Source organism: Eucalyptus grandis, chromosome 2 (genome assembly GCF_016545825.1).
Source record: "Eucalyptus grandis isolate ANBG69807.140 chromosome 2, ASM1654582v1, whole genome shotgun sequence".
Lineage (NCBI taxonomy): Eukaryota > Viridiplantae > Streptophyta > Magnoliopsida > Myrtales > Myrtaceae > Eucalyptus > Eucalyptus grandis.
In genome coordinates this window covers 54,970,383-54,989,552 of record NC_052613.1, presented here as the reverse complement: position 1 = coordinate 54,989,552, position 19,170 = coordinate 54,970,383, and the positions used below count along the sequence as shown (strand labels likewise).

Below are 19,170 nucleotides of genomic sequence, written 5' to 3'. Positions count from 1 at the left end.
TCAATTAAACAACTTTTGCATGTAATGACTGTACTATAAACCATTTTAATTGGGCAAATTTTCTGGTCAAAATAACATTTTATTATTATTATTTTTTGGCATCAAGGATCTGGCCTGGCATAACCTTGCGGGTGCTCACGACCTCTGAGGGCCCAACAGGCCCAACGACGACCACCGACTATACATGGAGGGGAGTTGGCCCAGAAACCCACCACCAAGGCTCCCCTTTAGGGTGCGTTTGGGAAGACTTTTGGGAAAAGTCTTGAAAAAATGTAAATGCGCTTTGAGTTAAAAGGATGTTTTTCAAAATGAAAGTGTGTTTGGTAAATTTATTTGTGAAAGTCATTGTGAAATATCCTTATGCAAAATAGTGTTTGGGTAAATTAAATTTGTAAAATGCTTTTATTATTAAAAAAAAAAAATAAGGAACGTTGGCCAGCCAAGGCTTCGCCGGTTACCGCCGGCCAAGGGCTTCACTGGTCACCGCCGGCCAAGGGTAGGTGATCCGGCGAGCCGCGGAGGTTGCCGGCGATCCATCTGGTAGCGCGCGAAGGTCGAAGGCCGGCGACCACATCTGGTCGCGACCAGATCTGCAACCAGATGGGTCGCGACCTTCGCGGAGGTCGCCTGAAGCATGGCCGGCGACGCAGATCTGGTCGCTACCAGATCTGCATCGCGACCTCCGCGAAGGTCGCGGTCGGCGACCCATTTGGTTGCAGCGCGGAAGGTCGCGACCTCCACGGAGGTCGCTTGAAGCACGGCCGGTGACGCAGATCTGGTCGGTACCAGATTTGCGTCACAACCTCCGCGAAGGTCGTCTGAAGGTCGCGATCGGCGACCCATCTGGTCGCAGCGCGAAGGTCGCAGCTGGTGACTAGATCTGCGACCAAATGGGTCGCGGTCGCGACCTCCGCGGCGACCTCTTGAGCGGGGTCTTGCTTTCAAGCGTCGAAGGGTCACGCGGCGGCGGCGAAGGTCGTGGCACGGCAGGTCAGCGTGGCGGGCGCGACGGTCGCCGGCGACTGCGTGCCCTTCGTCGGTAACCGCCCACGAAGAAGAAAGAAGAAGAAGAAGAACAGTCAGGACAAAAAGGGAAAAACGAAAAGTCAACAAGGACAATTTGGGAAGATTTTTTTTAAAAAAGTTTAGCTCTCAGCATACCGAGAAGGCTGAAAGCCCAAGGCAGCCCCCACCCACCTGCCTTGGGCTTTCAGCCTTGGGAAGGCTTGGGGAAAGAGATACAATGTAGTTTAGCTGCAAATTAAGATAAATCCTAGATGGCTTCAAAACAAAACAAATTCCATATAACAACGTTGATTATCACTTTAAACCAAAATTCACAGCTGATTATGGAATCCATCTTCAATAATGAGTGTACACTGAGATGTACATCTATTACTACCTAGGTAGCACGGACACGTTCAAAAGGCCTCCGTGTCGTGTCGGACACCCCGCCACGCTCGGACACGTTCGGACACGCTCGGATACGCGGTCAACGCGTGGTCAACTTTTTTCGACACGCGCGTCGGAGCGTGTCCGGATGGCGGATCTGCAGGTGCGAAGGAAGAAGGTGATGGAGGGTGGAGGCAAGGGTGAGGGAGCCGTCGCTCACGCGAGGGAGGGCTGCGACCACCGACTGCAACGCCGGAGAAGGCTGCGACTGCCGACTGCGCCGAGAAGCCTTCTTGATCGTCTTGGTCGGTTGCGACCGCCGACTGCAACGCCGAGATGAAAAACCGCAACACCGCGATGGAGGGCTGGACGCGAGGCTTCGACGGCAAAGGGAAGAACGGAGGCGAGGCAGCGGCGAGAGAGGTGGAGACGTCAAACCGAGCAAAGGAGAGGAAAAATATGGTGATTGCTAGGGTTTTTGCCCTTTGGGCTGTTTTTAGGGAGAAGAGAAAGGAGAGAGACGAGGCGTCGACGGCTTCTGGGGAAAAGAAAATCTCGTGCAGGGGAAGCGACAGGCGCAGGTGCAGGGGAAGTGACACGCGCAGGGGTGGGTGAGGGTGGGGGAAGAAAACGTATGCTGAAATAAATGGGTGGGACCCATTTAAATCCTAAAAGAAGTATGAAACATTAAATAACTTTTTTTTTTTTTTGGACAATAACATTAAATAACTTTATTAATACATGATAAGGCTAAAAAATAAATGAATAGACAGGTTAAAAAGTTATTTCAAAAATAAAAGCATTAGATATTAAATAATGATAAATTTAGATAATCATAGAAAAATATAAATTTATTTTGACTCTAATCTTTCGTTAGTTAATTATTTCATCGATAACTTTTGTTAAAGTAAAAAAAATGTCTTTTCAATTTTTTATGAATAAATTTATTAATGTTATTAGTATAGATTTATTATATAAATATAATAATTAATCATGTATATATAAAAATATTTATTTAATATTTAACGTGTCGTAACGTGTCGGAATTCTCTACTTTTTGAGAAATGACGTGTCGCATGTCGTGTCGCGTGTCGCGTGTCGCGTGTCGATGCTACCTAGATTACTACAGTTTTGCCTTTTGACAGTGCACATCTAGTTTTGGTGTCCTTGATACCATCGCCGTTCGAGTAAAAGGTCGAATGAGCAGAGATTCAATGCCTGTGAAAATGTGAAAATGAAACCTTCACAAAACTTCTTCAATCCCCTTCGAAACTAGACTCGTACGCCAAGGAAACCTGAGGGAAGCAAAATCCCAAAATTATACATGCAAATAACCCCAAGGCTAGACTAGATTGGAATAAAAACCTCCCCAAAATATGAGAGAGAAGCTTTTAGGTCTAGACTAGATCAGAAAAGAAAACCTCTCCAAACAAGAGGAAAGCAAAAAATTAATTATAATAATAATAATAATAATAATAATAATAAAAATAACAACAAGAGAACCAAATAGCAAAAAAAATAAAATAAAATGGAGGTTGAAGAAGAAAACTATGTAAAAAAAATGAGAGGAAGAGGAGAGAACTAGGAAGGAGTTAATTATCCATTGTGACCATTTGGGTAAATTCATGCCGGCAAGATGCATGAAGAATTGCAATTGAAATGTTCAAGCTTTAAGATACTTCCATGCCTCAAAATTTACCGGACATTTCACTAATCTCAAAGGGAAATAGTTGTATATAATGCTACAATCTATCGAATATCTTTATAGATCTATTTGCGAAATTGCGGACGTATCAGTCCAAATAGGATAATGGGTTAATAAATAAATAAATATGTATGTATGTATTAGAGCAGTTGGCATCTTGTTTTTTTGGTCGGTGAACAAAAAAAAAAAAAAAAACCCAGAAGGGCTAGTTTGATACTTAAGGACTGCTTTGTATTATGTTAAACGCAAACGGCTACGAAAATTCGCCCAATAGTTGACGGGGATTTATTAAATGAATACGAGATCAAGAAGGAGAAGATGGTTGTTAGGTTGGTAAACCGTTAATCATCCTGAACGAATAAAGCCGCAACCAACCGAATGTCGACTCAAAGGATCTGTTATTTTGGATTCATATATATTGGCCTATCTATTTTATTATTTGATCCATTTGTATTTCGCGGCACCAACGATGGAGAAGAACGATCAGAGCCACAACCGTGATCGGGATGATCAGCTAAAAGGAATGCATGTGGACGGTAAACTGAAAGTCGCATGCACGCCGTCTTCGAGCCGAGAGTTAGTGGCGCCGCCATGGCCATCGTCCGTGGCCGTGGCCGAGTTCCCTTTCAAGATTCCAATCGGGTTCACATTCGTCCCCACTGACCAGGAGCTCATTATCCATTACTTGAAGCCCAAAGTCACGGGTGATCCGATTCCGGTCAGTGACATCTTCGCCGACGTCGATCTCTACAAGTTCGACCCCAGAACGCTCATCGGTACGTACATTGTATGCGCGACCGCCATATAGTCTCGGGCTCCGTTCAGTTTGTTATGTACGTGCATGCATGCTTGAAGATGCGATTTCTCGCTCGGTCGTTCTTCGTTTTGAATTTCTTGGCTTTCGTCGAGCCTGTTTGATCTTCTCTTTCTTGGACTTTCTTGGCGTTTCTTGAATTGCGCGGTGAATTCTTGTGTGGATTCGTCTCGGTGCAAGCTCGCGCTTCCGTGACAGCGCAATCGCTCATTTATGTTCACGAGGAACCATCATGTGCAAATGCACAAGAAATTACCGTGATGCAACTCCTTCTGCGATTCTCCAGAGAACCGCAAGGGAGCGGGCATAGACGAGGACGAGTGGTACTTCTTCACTCCGAGGGACAGGAAGTATCAGTGCGGGTCGCGGCCGAATCGCTGCTCGCCCGGTGGGTTTTGGAGGGTGACCAGGAAGGAAAGCGTTGTCCGGATGGAGAATAAAACGATCGGATACAAGAACTCGTTGGCCTTCTATCGAGGAGACTCGAAAAGACAAGGCGACCGGACAGCCTTGAATATGCACGAGTATAGATTGAAGGAGGACGAGAAGAGGGACCGCCCCAGTATAGGCGGGAAGAAAGGAGTGAAGGACAAGAGGGTTTGAATTCTTTCGTTCATGTTTACATTTTAATTTTCCTTGCCATTACGCTTATAGCGTGGATTGATGTCTTTGAGGATGTGCATTGTGGCAGTTGGATGAGTGGGTTCTGTGCAAGGTCTACACGCCCAGGCATGCAAAGCACCCGAAGAACGGCCAGAAGTCTGACGTTCCACCCAAGAAGAGGAACGAACAGAACCTTGATCAGCCAGACGGCCACAACGCCCCGACGACCACTGGCAAAAAATCTGATCATCCATTGAAGAAGAGGAACGGACAGAACCTTGATCAGCCAAACGGGGGTGGCCACAATGCCGCATTGACCGCTGGCAAGAAATCCGTTCTTCCAACGAAGAAGAGGAGCAAACAGAAACTTGGTCAGTCAGATGGCATCGGCCACAATGCCCCATCGACCGCCGGCCAAAAATCTGAGGTTCCACTGAAGAAGAGGAACGAACAGAACCTTGATAAGCCAGACCGTGACGGCGACAATGCCTCAACGACCGCCAGCAAGAAATCTGCAAGTTTGACGTGTGGTCCCGCAGGCCGCAAGTCTCAGGCCTCCTATTCGGCAGCTCACCAGCAATTCTCCTCCTGAATCGCATCCAAGCGGAAGCTCTTCCTTTCCGGTGCAATCCACGCGTCGAAATCCTCTTCCAGGGCTAGTGCATTACTTGGACAATTTCATCAACACCAACCCATATCATCCGTCACCGCATCATAGGTGATTACTATGCAAGTGAGCTCTTATGATATACATTGACTGTAGGATGATTAATTCACTTATGTGATTTTGATCATCTGTTTTCTCACTATTATGGTCGTAGACTTTTTTTGGACGGATACCCAACATATGCTCCTCGAATGTCGAAAAATAAACCGTGATGAAACTCAACTTTGGAAATCGTGACAATTTTTATATATTGAGGATCAATAGTTCTATATTTGATGATAGATGGTGCTTGGAACGAACTCTAAGGCCCCGTTTGTTTGTGTTTTTAAACACTTTTTCGTTTTTTTTTGTTCCTGGGAACAAAAAGTTAAACAAAGTTAAAACACAAATTTTGTGTTTCTTGTTTCAAACACTTTTAAGAAACACTTATTTTTTTTTCTTTTTCTCTTATTTTCTTGTTCTTTTTCTTTTGGCCGGTCGCCGGCCCGCCATGGCCGGCGACCACGACAAGGGCCTGGGCCTCGCCTGCACCACGGCGAGGCCGAGGCTCGCCGTAGCTGGGCGAGGGTCGGCCTCGCGCCGGCCTGGGCGACCTCGATCTCGCCCAGATCCGACGAGGCCGACCTCGCCCGCCGGCCGGCGAGCCTCGGCCTCGCTTGGCGGTGGCCCGGCGAGGCCGCGCTCGCCGGCCGCTGGGCGAGCTCGGCCTCGCCGGATCAAGGCGAGGCCGACTCGCGCCGGCCCGGGCGAGCTCGATCTCGCCCAGATCCGGCGAGGCCGAGCTCGCCCAGCCGCCGGCGAGCCTCGGCCTCGCCGGATCTGGGGGCGAGTCTGGGCGCCGCCGGGCGGTGGCCCGCGAGGGCGCGCCGCCGCCGGGCAAGCTCGGCCTCACGGATCAAGGCGAGGCCGACCCTCGCCGGCCGGCGACCGGCCAAAAGAAGAAAAAAAAAAAATGAAAAAAAAAAAAAAAAGAAAAAATAGAAAAAATAAAAGAAATAAAAAAATTATCCAAATTTACCAAACATGTTTCGTTTATTTTTTATTCCTAACAAGTTTTTATCAAACGCGTTGTTTTGTTCAAAAATTGTTCCCGGAATGTAAACACTTTTTTCTATTTCTCGTTCCCTGGAACAATTTTTAAACAGAAACGCAAACAAACACACCCTAAACATGTTTGATGTCGACCTTGGCTAGTCCGTTGGGGAACTGCCATGCAGGGACAAAAAATAACAAAAAAGAAAAATGAAAAATGAAAAGAGGATTCTCGTACTCGAAGACCGTTCGACTGCACTTGGCAATATTACAATCAAGTGACCTTTTGTTCTGTCGTGTTGCCAGATTACAGTTGGCCAATCCTGCTGTCACTGTGCTTTTTACGAGGTTACATTGCCTCTAGAGCTGATTATTATGTTGACTATTCAAGGGGATAAATTTCGAAGTTTTAATGAGTTATCGTGCGGAGGATGGCGTGTATTTCGCGAAGGTGAAAAGCCTCCCACTTACATTTCTGACTCGGCAAAATTTTCTGCCAGAATTTAACAAATCCCTTCTCCTTCAGGCTTTCAACAGTTTCCTTCGGACTCCGCTCCAGAGGAACGTAGTCGATCCCCAAGCTTTTCACTTTCTCCATGGACACCCAGTAGACCGGCGTGTAAGGCTCGCCATCGTAGCGTGGAATACACTCAGCAATATCTTCCGCGGGCTGATGGGACTTCAAATGCCGGTGTATGAGCATTTGCAACGTCTTTGACATCCACCCATCCACAACTTTCATCTGGAAATGTTGGTGCACCTGAGTTGGAATCACGCGCACACCACATTGGAAAAGTCAATGCAGTCATGCACGATCCATCCAGTGGAAACACAAAACAATTCTAGAATCTGGAGAGCTTTCACGGTTACTGCTGAATTACCATTTATCAAATTTGCGATCGCTGCAGCACTTATGTTGAATGTTGCTGAATTACCCTCTTCTTTCACAAATTCCCAGGCAGCTTCCTCAGTCAAAGTCTTGTAAAGCTCATACTCATACCACATCTACATGGGGTTGAAAATGAGAGGAAGAGATCATGCATTCACGACCAAAAAGAAAGCCACTTCCAAGTTGATGGCATTATGGAAACCACTGAGATGTACAAAATGAAATGGACCAACTCCTCCACCAACTGGCCAACTCGTTTCGTGTCAATAACCGGAAATGTAAAACGGGAAGGAGCACTTTCAAAGGAGTGGTTAACAGTGAACGGTTAGATCTAACTCATGTTGATCATCTCAGCACCAGTAGAAAATAAAACAGGAGACGATGAAATTTAGCTGACAAGATGCGTACGTTATTTTCCCTCAACAAGTCAGAGTGACAAAACCAATCTTCATCCACCTCAACATCAGGCGTCCTCAGTATTCCATCATCCTCAACTGCAGCCATAGATAATGTCAAGACCACACGCTGCACAGAAGGTGTTTTGGAACACGACCTCAAAACATTAAGAGTTCCCCCCTTCGCAGCAGGATCCAGTAATTCTGCCTGAAATATGATGACAATTAATTAGCCAAAAGAGAATAAAAAAAAAAATAGCACAAATAACAAGAGACCAGATTGTGTTACATGATGTCTAAGAACTTTTTAGTGCATCCCAAGAACATGGATTATGAATCCTACTTAAGTTTTTTCTTCTCGCCAATTCAAGGTTTCTCAGCGAGGAACAGCCAACATTTTGACATCCATAATCTTATAATATGACAAAGAGAAGGGCATGGGATGACGCAATCGGCTTCATATTTGACTCAATGAACAGTATTTGGCCCAAAAAACGAATCTAGGGGGAAACTTCCCATTGAAGACCTTTAGCATGCTCATTCGGCCTGGATAGACAAGCAGTAATAAGCAAAGGCACTCAGGATATGACGTGTTTTAGTCATGTAACTGATTACCTAACACATCATGTAAATAAGAAATAAGGTGCTGAAGAATTTCATCAGTATCAGAAACACAGTCCACTTATATCGTGGAGACACCTCATCAGTATATTTGAATTCAAGCCACGACTCAACTCCATCTAACTTCACTAACTTCAATCTGGTACAGACTCAATAATAGAAGGATCTCCATTGGTTCTGCATCGTTCTTGTAGTAGAACTATTAGGAAGTAACATTATAAGTAGGCCAAGTATGTAGGAGGTCCCCGTATAAATGACTGTTCTCTCCCAATAACCAAAAAATTGACAAAAGTGAACATGCTACTATATGATTTATTTCTCTAGAAACATGACAAAGTCGAGAGAAATCCATTCATAAACAGGTTTTGTTATCATCAATTATCAAGTAAACTATGTAACGAAATAAATGAAAGTCTGAGGGAAAACTTAGGTAAGTCCTACGACTCACATTCTCTTAATTCCTTGCCTGTAACTTATGAATGTAAAGAAACATAACGAGATAGACAACAAAACTATCATTGCAATAAAAGAAGAATACATCAGCGAATGCTAAACTAAAGGTATAGAAGCACATGACCGAAACATAAGCTGGACAACTTAAAATCCTTTGTAGAATTGATCCCAACCCACTTTCACAAACAATTTGCAAAGCTGTACATTAGAAGGTGGCGAGAGATGTGCTTGATGAGAATATCAGATCCTGCAAATTAAAAAGCAGAAGAGTACAGTCACTTCAACTACAGTTTCCAGGCACCCTTCATTCCCTTTCGTAATCATAAGGCAATGCTGAGTATAACAAAACTAAACAGGAGTGACCATGTTAACGAAATTTTTCATGGTTAATATTGAATAGATTCCTACTCTCTCAGGATAAGCATAGTTGGCCTCAATAAAATAAAATGTGGCAAAAAAGGACTAAAATGCGGAAAAACTACTCTGCAAGGACTAGCGTATGAATTCTGGAACCAAACCTGCGGATCCTTGACATCATGATAAAAGGGAGAGGCAGTGTGAAAAACGCCTGCACAACCCTCAACAACAGGATCAAATGAACCCTCTTCCAGCAGGTTTGCTTTGAACAGTTGAAGTCTCTCCTTTGCTCCATCAGGTGCAAGCAGATGTTCAGTCTTTTTTGGATCATCAGTTGGGGAGACGAGCAATCGCTGTAAATGAGCTGTTTGGATATAAGGAAAGCCACAAAATTCAATGAACATAACTCGTCCACTAAACTGGAAGGGCTTGAGTCAAACAACATCATGTCTCTTCCCCAGTAACTAAATGATTTGGAGCATGGTACTGTTATTGAAATTTGAAAACCTCATATAACCAAACCGAGAGAACAAAAACCCAAGATCTTGAAACTTTTTAGAAGATTCCTCAATGTTCTCTTTCATTTGCCTCACCTGCCGATGCAGGAACGAGTTCGAGTAACAGCAGCAAGATCACTCTTCATATGAACAAATACAAGCCATAAAAGACAACCAGAGCACCACACGTCACAACCTCATTGATGAATGTCTTCGGAGCTGGCAAAACAATCCTAACTAATGCATTTGGCTTGAGCATGCCAAAAGAAAAAAGGATTATCCAGATTGATTTTACCTCTAACCATACTCATCTGGTAATCAATAATCTCACGAGATGACTCCTCTATACTCAAGACATGCTCGGAAAAGAAGAGAAGCAGAAGGAGAACCTCTCTGCAAGGCCCACCGTCGGGACAAAAAGCATCCACTATTGGATAAACCCCGCTCAGCTGCTAAAACCTCGAGCGACTTCAGAACAATCCATCCAAAACCGAAACTACTCGGCCACGGTCTCAAACTACAGATTTACGAACTTTCATCTACGACAACAGAGTTGCACGAAATGACGAGAAACAGATCGTGTTCAACAACACGAGAGCTCATCACAAAGCAAAATCAGTCGATCACGGACAATCGAACGGTCGCTCGCGTCAATCATCACCAAAAGAAACGGACGCGAACGGAAACGGAAACGGAAACGAGAGGGGATCGAGAACGGACTCGGATGGCGAACGGAGGCCTTGACGGTGTACCGACACTGCAGGAGGAGCTTCACGAGCCACGAAGCGATGCAGCCGGACGCTCCGGTGACGCACACGGTCTTCTCGGCACCGACCGCCGCGCTCATTCTCGTCTTCTCCGATCACTCTTCTTCGTCCTTCTTCTTCTTCTTCGCTTCGAGGAGGAGGAGGAGGAGGAGGAGGAGGGGGAGGTTACTCTTGCTCAGGATTTGGCGCGCTGCCCTGAGCAATTGCAGCGGAGCGGCCGAGCGAGCGAGCGCGCGCTTCGATGCCCATTTCAAAAAGACGCGGACGCTCGTCGGAGAACGCCGACCCGGGCGCAATGCCACGTGGCGTCGTATCCGCCGTTCGGATGCGTAAGGGACACTCGGAGGCAAAGGTGTTTTTCACAAGTATTTTATATTCTCGAAGGGGATTTAATTGTCAGTATATGACGGTTTGGCTTATGGGATAAATAGAATTGGTTTCCCACATAATCCCCCGCGCATCAACCAAGTTTCCTGAAGGACGAGAAGATAATTTCCGAGTATTGATTTACATTTTCATTCCTTTCCATAATCTTAATCTAATAATTCAATCATTTAGAAAAATCGACAATAGCCTGAGTAAATCTCATACAATTCTTAAGTAAAAAGTGTCAAGTTTGAATTTTTCAAATTCTTATTAGCTAATAAAGACAATTTTTATGATTTTTTAAATATTTCTATTTTCAATCTAGCCTGAGTAAATCTTACAATTCTTTCCATCGGTCTCTAGGCCCATCGACGACTAGCAACCAGCTATAGGAGAGGGCTGGTGAGGTTGAGCCTTGCCCTATCCCGACAAGAATCAAGACAAAAAAAAAGAGAGAGACTATTATTCTTAATGATGGCTACTTGCAAGACCTTCAATCCACGCCAAATCACAAGCTCAACATGAGCTAAACAGTCGATGTTATCAACGATTATGGACTGCTTCGGTGTTCTCATATTAATGCTCTTGATGATCCGAAGACTAATCAACCAACCTACAGTGTCAGCACACCGCCCGAGTGAAATGTGGGTTAGCATGCACCTATAAGTTTAGTGGGTGGTTATGCAACCTACGAGTTTTGAGTTTTCAATTTGGCAACCAATTGGCAATTCTCCTCCAAATCGCAGCTAAGCGGAAGCTCTTACCTTCCAGAGCAATCCACTCGCCAAAATCCTTGTTGAGCGGCCGTGAATAACTTTGACAATTTAATCGACACTGACCCATATCATTCGTCACTGCATCATAGGTAATTATTATACAAGTAAGCTCTTATGATATACATTGACTCTAGGATGATTAATTTACTCATATGAATTTAATATTTCTTTTTTCTCATCATTCTCGAACATTTTTTGGATGGGTGCCCAAAATATGCTCGTCGAGCATCAGAAAATAATGCGCAAAAAGACTTTACTCTGGAAGCCGTGAAAAAGGATAATTCTGTATTCGATAACGATGTTTTGATAAGAACTCTAAGGTTGCGCATGACGACGCTTCTATTATGGGAAAGAATTTTTTTTATTTTTTTTTAGAAATAGTTCTTTTATATTTCTGTTCTGAGGAACAATTTCTGAGTAAAAAAATCTGTTTGATAACTACATAAAATTTCTACTCTTGGAATAAAAAATAATAGAAATACGTTTGATAACACAATAATTTTTTTTTTTTTTTTGTATTTATTCATTTTTTATTCTTGCCAACCGATTCGGCCGACCATCACCCGGCGGCAATCATCACCGTCACAATCGAGCAACGGCGACCATCGGTCGTCAACCAAGTGGTGGTGGGGCGGGCGGTTGGTGGCGGCAACAACTAGCGCTCATGCAAGCGGCTAGCGAGTGGCCGAGCGGCAATGGCAGCAACAGTGGCGGTGGGTGGCCGGGGGCGGTGGCGACCGGGCGGGGGCGGTGGCGGGCGGTCACGACGGTGGGGGCCGGCGGCGGTGGCCGACGGCGGTGGGGGCCGGTGGCCGGCGGTGGGGCTGATGCAGCGGTGGCGGATGTAGATGTGGCAACAATGGCGGCAAAGAAGCGGCTAATGGGTCGGCGGTGGCTCCGGGCGATTAGAGGTTATTGCAAGAAAGCAAGAGAGAAAAAAAAAATTGACTTATTTATAGAAATTGTTTCCGGTAATAAATAGTAACTTTTTTTTTGTTTTTCAAAACTGTTCCCAAGAACAAAAAATTAGATAAATTGTTGCCGGAAATAAATGTTTTACCAATCAGATTTCTATTCTTTTTTATTCCATGAACAAAAGAACAGAAATTGGGAGAAATAGAAAAGTTATCATGCCCCGCCTAAGATGTAAATTACACCAGGAAAGGAACGGCAACAAACATGTAATTCAAGGGCCGGGCCGGGCCGGGCCGCCCGAAAGCGCAATTCCACTGGCGAGATGGAAGCCGACGTGTTGGTCAGGGGTGGGCAGGTGGATACTTTCCAAGAGCAAGGGAAACGTGTTCAAGTCATTGGCCAAAAATGTTTCTTTGTACCTCGACAAGTTTGTCGGGAAGGAGCGCAGGCATGGAGACTGAATAATAATAATAATAATAACAATAATAATAAGGGAAAATTCCAAATAAAGACAAAGTGAATTTATTTTCTCAAATAAGGATCAAAAAGTAAACTTTGTATCAAATAATGATCCGAAGTAGACTCATTGTTTCAAATAAGGACTCGAAGTAAAATTTGTATTAAATAAATACCTGAAGTGATTAAGTTAATCTCTATTGAGGACTTTAGCTCACCGGCAGACATTTTCCAGCAATTAAAATAGGGGCAATTTTGTCGAAAATTGTGATAGGAAAAAAAATGGAAAATTCTAAATTAATTAAGTTTAGGTTATTTATTTAGATGTTTACATTTTCTTCTCTCTTCTTTCTCGTTGCTCCTCAACCAAATCGCTACGGGCGGTCATTGTCGCGACTCGATTCTCGTCACTCCTCGCCTTACTTGACTGATGGAGAATTTGGCTCTCCGCAAACAAACAAAAAAGCATATGGTATTCTTCTTGTTTTCGAATTCGTGCTTCAATTGATGGAGAATTTGGGTCTTCGATTTTGCAGATGATGGGTAGAAGAAATGGGGAGAACTTTGACTTTGCAAAGGATGGGTACAAGGAATGGGGAGATTGTAGAAAACCTAAGCCTTTTTTTTTTTTTTTTTTTTTTCTGTTTTAGGATTTGTTAATTTTCCTTATATATTTTTTTAAACAAAATTTCCCAAATCGCCTAAGTTATCGAAAATGTCACATGAAATAAAAATTAATATTTGATTAACCAAAGAACGGGTCTTTATTTAAAATTGATTCAACCACTTCGGGTCCTTATTTGAGACAAAGGTTCATTTTTAAAATTCTTTATAAAACATAAAAAAAAGTTAATTTCAAATCCTTATTTGAGAAAATTGATCCACTTCGGATCCTTATTTGGAATTTTCCCTAATAATAATAGTACTCGAAGACCATTTGACTGCGCTTTGCATTATCCGAAAAGGTTTCTCTGTACCTCGCATTGTCCGTCGGGGAAGGATCCAGGATCCTTATTTGGAACGGAATAATAATAATAGTACTCGAAGACCATTTGACTGCGCTTTTGCATCATCCGATCGAGGGACCGTCCATTCTGCCACGTTGTCAGACTACAATTGACAAATCCGGAAGCAGCAGTTGTCGAGAAAATATATGATCCTGCCGTCGCTGCGACTCACGAGGTCACATTGCCTCTAGAACTGATTGTTATGTTGATTATTAGAGGTTCTAAACTTGGAAGTTCTAGAAAGTTTTGATACGGAGGAGGGCGCAAATTTCGCAAAGGGATAATTTCGGACGCCCTTCACGCAAACCAATGGCCATGGACCTAATAAGAACGTCGCCGCCGGTCGGACACTCGGTCCATCCTAATTCAACGATCGAGCAAGAACACAGCGACGGTACTCCTCGCTTTATTATGAAGACGAGTACAGAGGAAGCAGGAAAGTCTGTGGTTTCCTGCCTTCACCAATGTTCATGTGCAAACACACTTCATGAAAACGAACAGGCAGTAGGGTGATAAGCCTCCCTATTACATTTCTGAATTGGGAAAATTTTCTATCAGAACTTAACAAATCCCTTCTCCTTCAGGCTTTCAACAGTCTCCTTCAAATTCTGCTCCAGAGGAATGTAGTTGATCCCCAAGCTTTTCACTTTCTCCTTGGACACCTGATAGATCGGCACGAAAGGCTTGTCGTCCGCGGACCTACGAAGTGAATTTCAAGCAGAATCAGCAATCTCCGCTGAAGCAAACAGTCGCAAGATAGACATCATGGGAAAAATGAGACAGTAGACCTAGGAACTTGTATATGAGATGCTAACTCCAAAAGTCCCTACCACCAGAAATTATAGTTCAAAAAAAAAAAAAAATCTTGTAAATCAGCAGCATGTGATTTTATACTAATAGTATTTCCCCTGAAAAACTTGTCTACCTTCACACGATAATAGGAAAACCTCGATACTCTAAAGGTCACTATACATGTACAGGTTATGGTCTAACTACTTACTTTTCTGGAAGCTGGGCAGAAGGGTAAAGCTCACGTAAGATCCTCACGATCTCGGAGTAGTGTGCAATTCTCTCAACTAAACAATATCTTCCGCTGGCTGATGGGACCTCAAATGCCAGTATATGAGCATTTGCAACATCTTTGACATTGACCCATCCAAAACTTGCATTTGGAAAAGTTGGTGCAGCTGAGTTGGAATCACAAGCAGAATGGATATCAAATTAAAATACTCTTGGTTTGAAGGGATACGACAAAACTTTATAATAAAAAAATAAGTAGGCTGCATATAACAAGGATGGCTACTGTATGGTGAAAACACAAGGGGAAAAATTGACGGCAATGAAGTGGGTGATGGTACACCTCAATTCAATTGGTATCCTTGCTCCTTTCTCCCAAGGAAAAATCACAGAAGTAATCAAAATCAAACAAAGAAATGAGACGAGGACTTTACCGAAAAGGAGAGATACCGACAATGCCCCAGCTGAATGGGTAAATTTGTACAATTATATAATCATCATATATTAAGAAGTTAGAAAAGTAAATATTCATATTTCCTCCCCTCAAATAGTAAGTTAGAATGGGTAAAACTGAATTAGGATGGTAAAGAAACAGAATAGCGGGGCAAGCTTCCTTGTTAGTTAGGGCAGAGAACTGTTTGTCAATGCAATTATGCATGATCAATGCAATGGAAACACGAAACTCTGTTATCTGGAGAATGGTAGCTACTGAATTACCATTTATCAAATTTCCGATCGCCGCAGCACTTGTGTTAAGTGTTGGCTGCAAAAGAGGACCAATCACCATAGCTGGGTTAATTGTAACCATGTCAATGCCCTTTTCTTTCACAAATTTCCAGGCAGCGTCCTCAGCCAAAGTCTTGGAAAGCACATACCACGCCTACAAGGGGGCAAAAATCAGAGAGATATAATGCATTCATGACGGAAAAGAAAGCCACTTCAAAATCGATGCTGTTATGATAACCACTGAGATTGAAATGGAACAACTCCACCAACCAGCCAGCTAGTTTGTGTCAATAACAAGAAATACAAAATGGGAGAGATCACTTTGAGAGGAGTGGTTAACAGTTCATTTTTAGATTTCACTCATGTTGATCATCTCAGCACCAGTAGATAATACATGAGACAACAAAATTAAAATGGACAAGATGCATACATTGGTTTGCCTGCACAAGTCTGGATCAGAAAACCAACTTTCATCCACCACAACTTCAGGTGTCCGCGGTTGTCTATTGTATGCAACTGCAGCCATAGATGATGTCAAGACCACACGCTGCAGAGAAGGTGCTTTGGAACATGACTTCAGGACATTGAGTGTTCCCTTCACAGCCGGATCAAGTAATTCTGCCTGAAATATGATAACAATTAATTTGCCAAAAGAGATAAATTAGATGAAATAATGAGAGAACAGATTGTGTCACTACATGTCATAAAATCTTCAGTGCACACCTAGAACTTGAATTATAAATCCTACTTAAGTTTTTTCTCCTCGCCAATTCAAGGTTCCTCAGTGAACAGCAGCCAGCATTTTGACATCCATAGTCTTAAAATATGACAAAGACAAGGGCATGGGATAAGGCAAGGCTACATATTTGACTTAACGAACAGCATTTGCCCAAAAAAAAAAATCTAGAGAAAACTTCCCAATGAAGACTTTTTACATGCTCATTTGGCCTGGATAGGCAAGAACTAATTAGCAAGGCACTCAGGAAATATGACATGTTTTAGTCATGTTAGCCAATTACCTAACACATCATTTAAATAAGAAATGGGGTGCTGAAGAATTCAATTAGCATCAGAAATGGAGACACCTCCTTAGTAAATAATAATTCAAATATCTCTCAACTCCGTCTAACTTCACAAACTTCAATCTAGTATGTACTCAACAATAGTAGGATCTCCATTGATTCTGCGTAGTTCTAGTAAGAGAACTAATTGTACGTAACATTGTAAGAAGCGCAAGTGAGAGGGAGGTCCCCATATAAATGATGGTTCTCTCCCAAAACACATGAACTGATAGAAGTTGACATGCTACTCTATGATCTTGCTCATCCATAAAAGAATCATATCAAAGTCGAGATAAATCCATTTGTAAACAGGCTTTGTTATCATCAATTACCAAGTAAAAATGTAACAAAATAAATGAAAATTTGAATCTTTTGGGGTCTAAGGGAAAAATTAGGTAAGTCCTCGAACTCACATGCTCTATTTCCTTGCCTTTAACTTACGCACGTAAGGAAACATAATGAGATACACAACCAAACTATTATCGCACCAAAAAGAGAATACATTAGCGGATACTAGAGTAAAGGTATAGAAGTGAATGACCAAAAGATAAGCCAGACAACTTAAAATCCCATATACAGTTGATCCCGACAAATTTTCACAAACAATTTGCTAAGCTGTACATTAGAAGGTAATGAGAGATGTGCTTAGATGAGAATATCGGATTATGCAAATCAAAGAGCAGAAGAATACAGTCACTTCCACTACAGTTTCCAGGCACCCTCCATTCCCTTTCATAATTGAAAAAGGCAAAGCTATAGTATAACAAAACTAAACGGGGGTGATGAAGTTAATGAACTTGGTTATGGTTAATATTGAATAAATTCCGACTCTCTCAGGATAAACATGACACATGCTGGTTGGCTTCAATAAATAAAAGGTGGCAAAAAAGGATTAATGGAAAATAGAAAAAAGAACTACTCTGCAATGACTAGCGTATGAATTCTGGAACCAAACCTGCGGATCCTTGACATCATGATAAAAGGGAGAGGCAGTGTGAAAAACGCCTGCACAACCCTCAACAATAGGATCAAATGAACCCTCTTCCAGCAGGTTTGCTTTGAACAGTTGAAGTCTATCTTTCGCTCCATCAAGTCCAAGCAAATGTTCAGTCTTTTTTGGATCATCTGTAGGAGAGACAAGAGCAAATGATTTAAAGCATGGCACTGTAATAGAAATTTGGAAACCTCATGTAACAATACCGAGAAAACAAACCCAATATCTCGTAACCTTTTAGAAGATTCCCGAACGTTCTCTTTCATTTTTTCCTTGCCTACCTAACTAAGGCACAACTACTCCAGTTCTAAAAGAATAACCTCGCATTTAGGCCAAAAGGACAAAAAGAGGTTTATCCAGATCGATTATACCTCTAACCACCATCATCTGGTAATCAATAATCTCACGAGATGACTCCTCTATGCTCCAGAAATGCTCGAAAAAGAAGCAAAAAGAAAACCTTTCTACAAGGCACGCCGTCGGGAAAAAAGCACTACACCCCCAGTTTCAGTTAAACCCCACTCAGCTGTTAAAACCTCGATTACCTCAAACCAATCCAGCCAAAACACAAGCTACTTCACTCGGCCACCAGTCCGAAACTGCATACGCACGAAACATTCATCTACGGCATAGGATTACGCGAGATGACGACGAAATAGGCCGCGTCACACGGACGGGACACACACGACACGAGAGAGAATCAAAGACCGTCGGGAAGCAAAACCGGCCGATCGGGGACAACCAACGGCCGATCACCACCAAAAGGCACGCATCGAAGCAAGACTCGACTCCAACGGAAAGCGGAAACGAGAGGGGATCGAGGAACGGACTCGGATCGCGGACGGAGGCCTTGACGGTGTAGCCGCGCTGCAGGAGGAGCTTGACGAGCCACGAGGCGATGTAACCGGACGCCCCGGTCACGCACACGACCTTCCCGGCACCGCCCGCCGCGCTCATTCTCGCCTTCGTCTCCTTCGTCCTTCGTCCTTCTTCTTCTTCGTTTCGAGGAGGTGCCTCTCTCGCTCTGCTGCAGATGCGGCTGTCGAGGCCGCAGGAGCACTCTTTTATAGTGGTCGGGGCTTCGATATCCTCTTGAAAAACGCTGACGCACGTCGATGCCGCCCCACGACCCGACGCCACGTGGCGGAATTCCAGCCGTCGGATGCTAACGGAACGTCAAGGTATTATTTTTATAATTGTAATAAGCATTTTTATATTGCTTCGAAGGGGGGTTTAAGTGTCGGGGTGACGCGTCGGCTGATGGAATTTAAACCGGGGTTTACGTCATCAGTAAGGTAAATCATTTTGGAGTGGCCAAGCCGCACGCCGCCGCACGCCGCCGCCCCTCTTCTAGCAGTCACCACTTTCGTCAATTGAGTAACTAAATAAAGAATAATCGAAAAGTTGAGATGGACGACGTTCTTGCTTGCCCAATGTCGGCCAATCTTAACGTCACTCGATATGTATTGTTGTATAATGTGGTTCATGGTCAACGTTTATATAGTAATGAAAAGTTGTTGTACGATGTGGTCCATAGTCTACATTTATATAGTAATCAAAAGTGAGGCCTCATTCAATGGCATGACAAAAATTCCAAACTATCATATCCACAACTCATTTAGCTATAATTGATTTTCATGTCATGGAAAATCCTGAAATT

At 43.4% G+C, this 19,170-nt stretch overlaps 3 protein-coding genes across 3 annotated transcripts; 1 reads left to right on the top strand and 2 right to left on the bottom strand.

Annotated features, from left to right (window-relative positions):
* The first annotated feature begins 3,566 nt into the window (after positions 1–3,566).
* LOC104435695 (NAC domain-containing protein 68) lies at positions 3,567–5,106 on the top strand. Its single transcript, XM_010048399.2, has 3 exons — positions 3,567–3,873; positions 4,198–4,508; positions 4,603–5,106. The coding sequence occupies exons 1-3, from the start codon at positions 3,567–3,569 to the stop codon at positions 5,104–5,106; spliced, it is 1,122 nt and encodes a 373-aa protein (XP_010046701.2).
* A 1,757-nt stretch (positions 5,107–6,863) lies between these two features.
* On the bottom strand, positions 6,864–10,280 carry LOC104435693 (phenylacetaldehyde reductase-like). The gene is made up of 5 exons (XM_039305922.1): positions 10,146–10,280; positions 9,090–9,259; positions 7,511–7,705; positions 7,095–7,218; positions 6,864–6,973 (listed from the first exon to the last, which is right to left on the bottom strand). The coding sequence occupies exons 1-5, from the start codon at positions 10,270–10,272 to the stop codon at positions 6,864–6,866; spliced, it is 726 nt and encodes a 241-aa protein (XP_039161856.1). The 5' UTR covers positions 10,273–10,280.
* A 3,807-nt stretch (positions 10,281–14,087) lies between these two features.
* On the bottom strand, positions 14,088–18,564 carry LOC104433851 (phenylacetaldehyde reductase). Its single transcript, XM_010046726.3, has 6 exons — positions 18,341–18,564; positions 17,472–17,641; positions 15,886–16,077; positions 15,447–15,609; positions 14,713–14,899; positions 14,088–14,411 (listed from the first exon to the last, which is right to left on the bottom strand). The coding sequence occupies exons 1-6, from the start codon at positions 18,465–18,467 to the stop codon at positions 14,267–14,269; spliced, it is 984 nt and encodes a 327-aa protein (XP_010045028.2). The 5' UTR covers positions 18,468–18,564; the 3' UTR covers positions 14,088–14,266.
* Between the last annotated feature and the right edge of the window lie 606 nt (positions 18,565–19,170).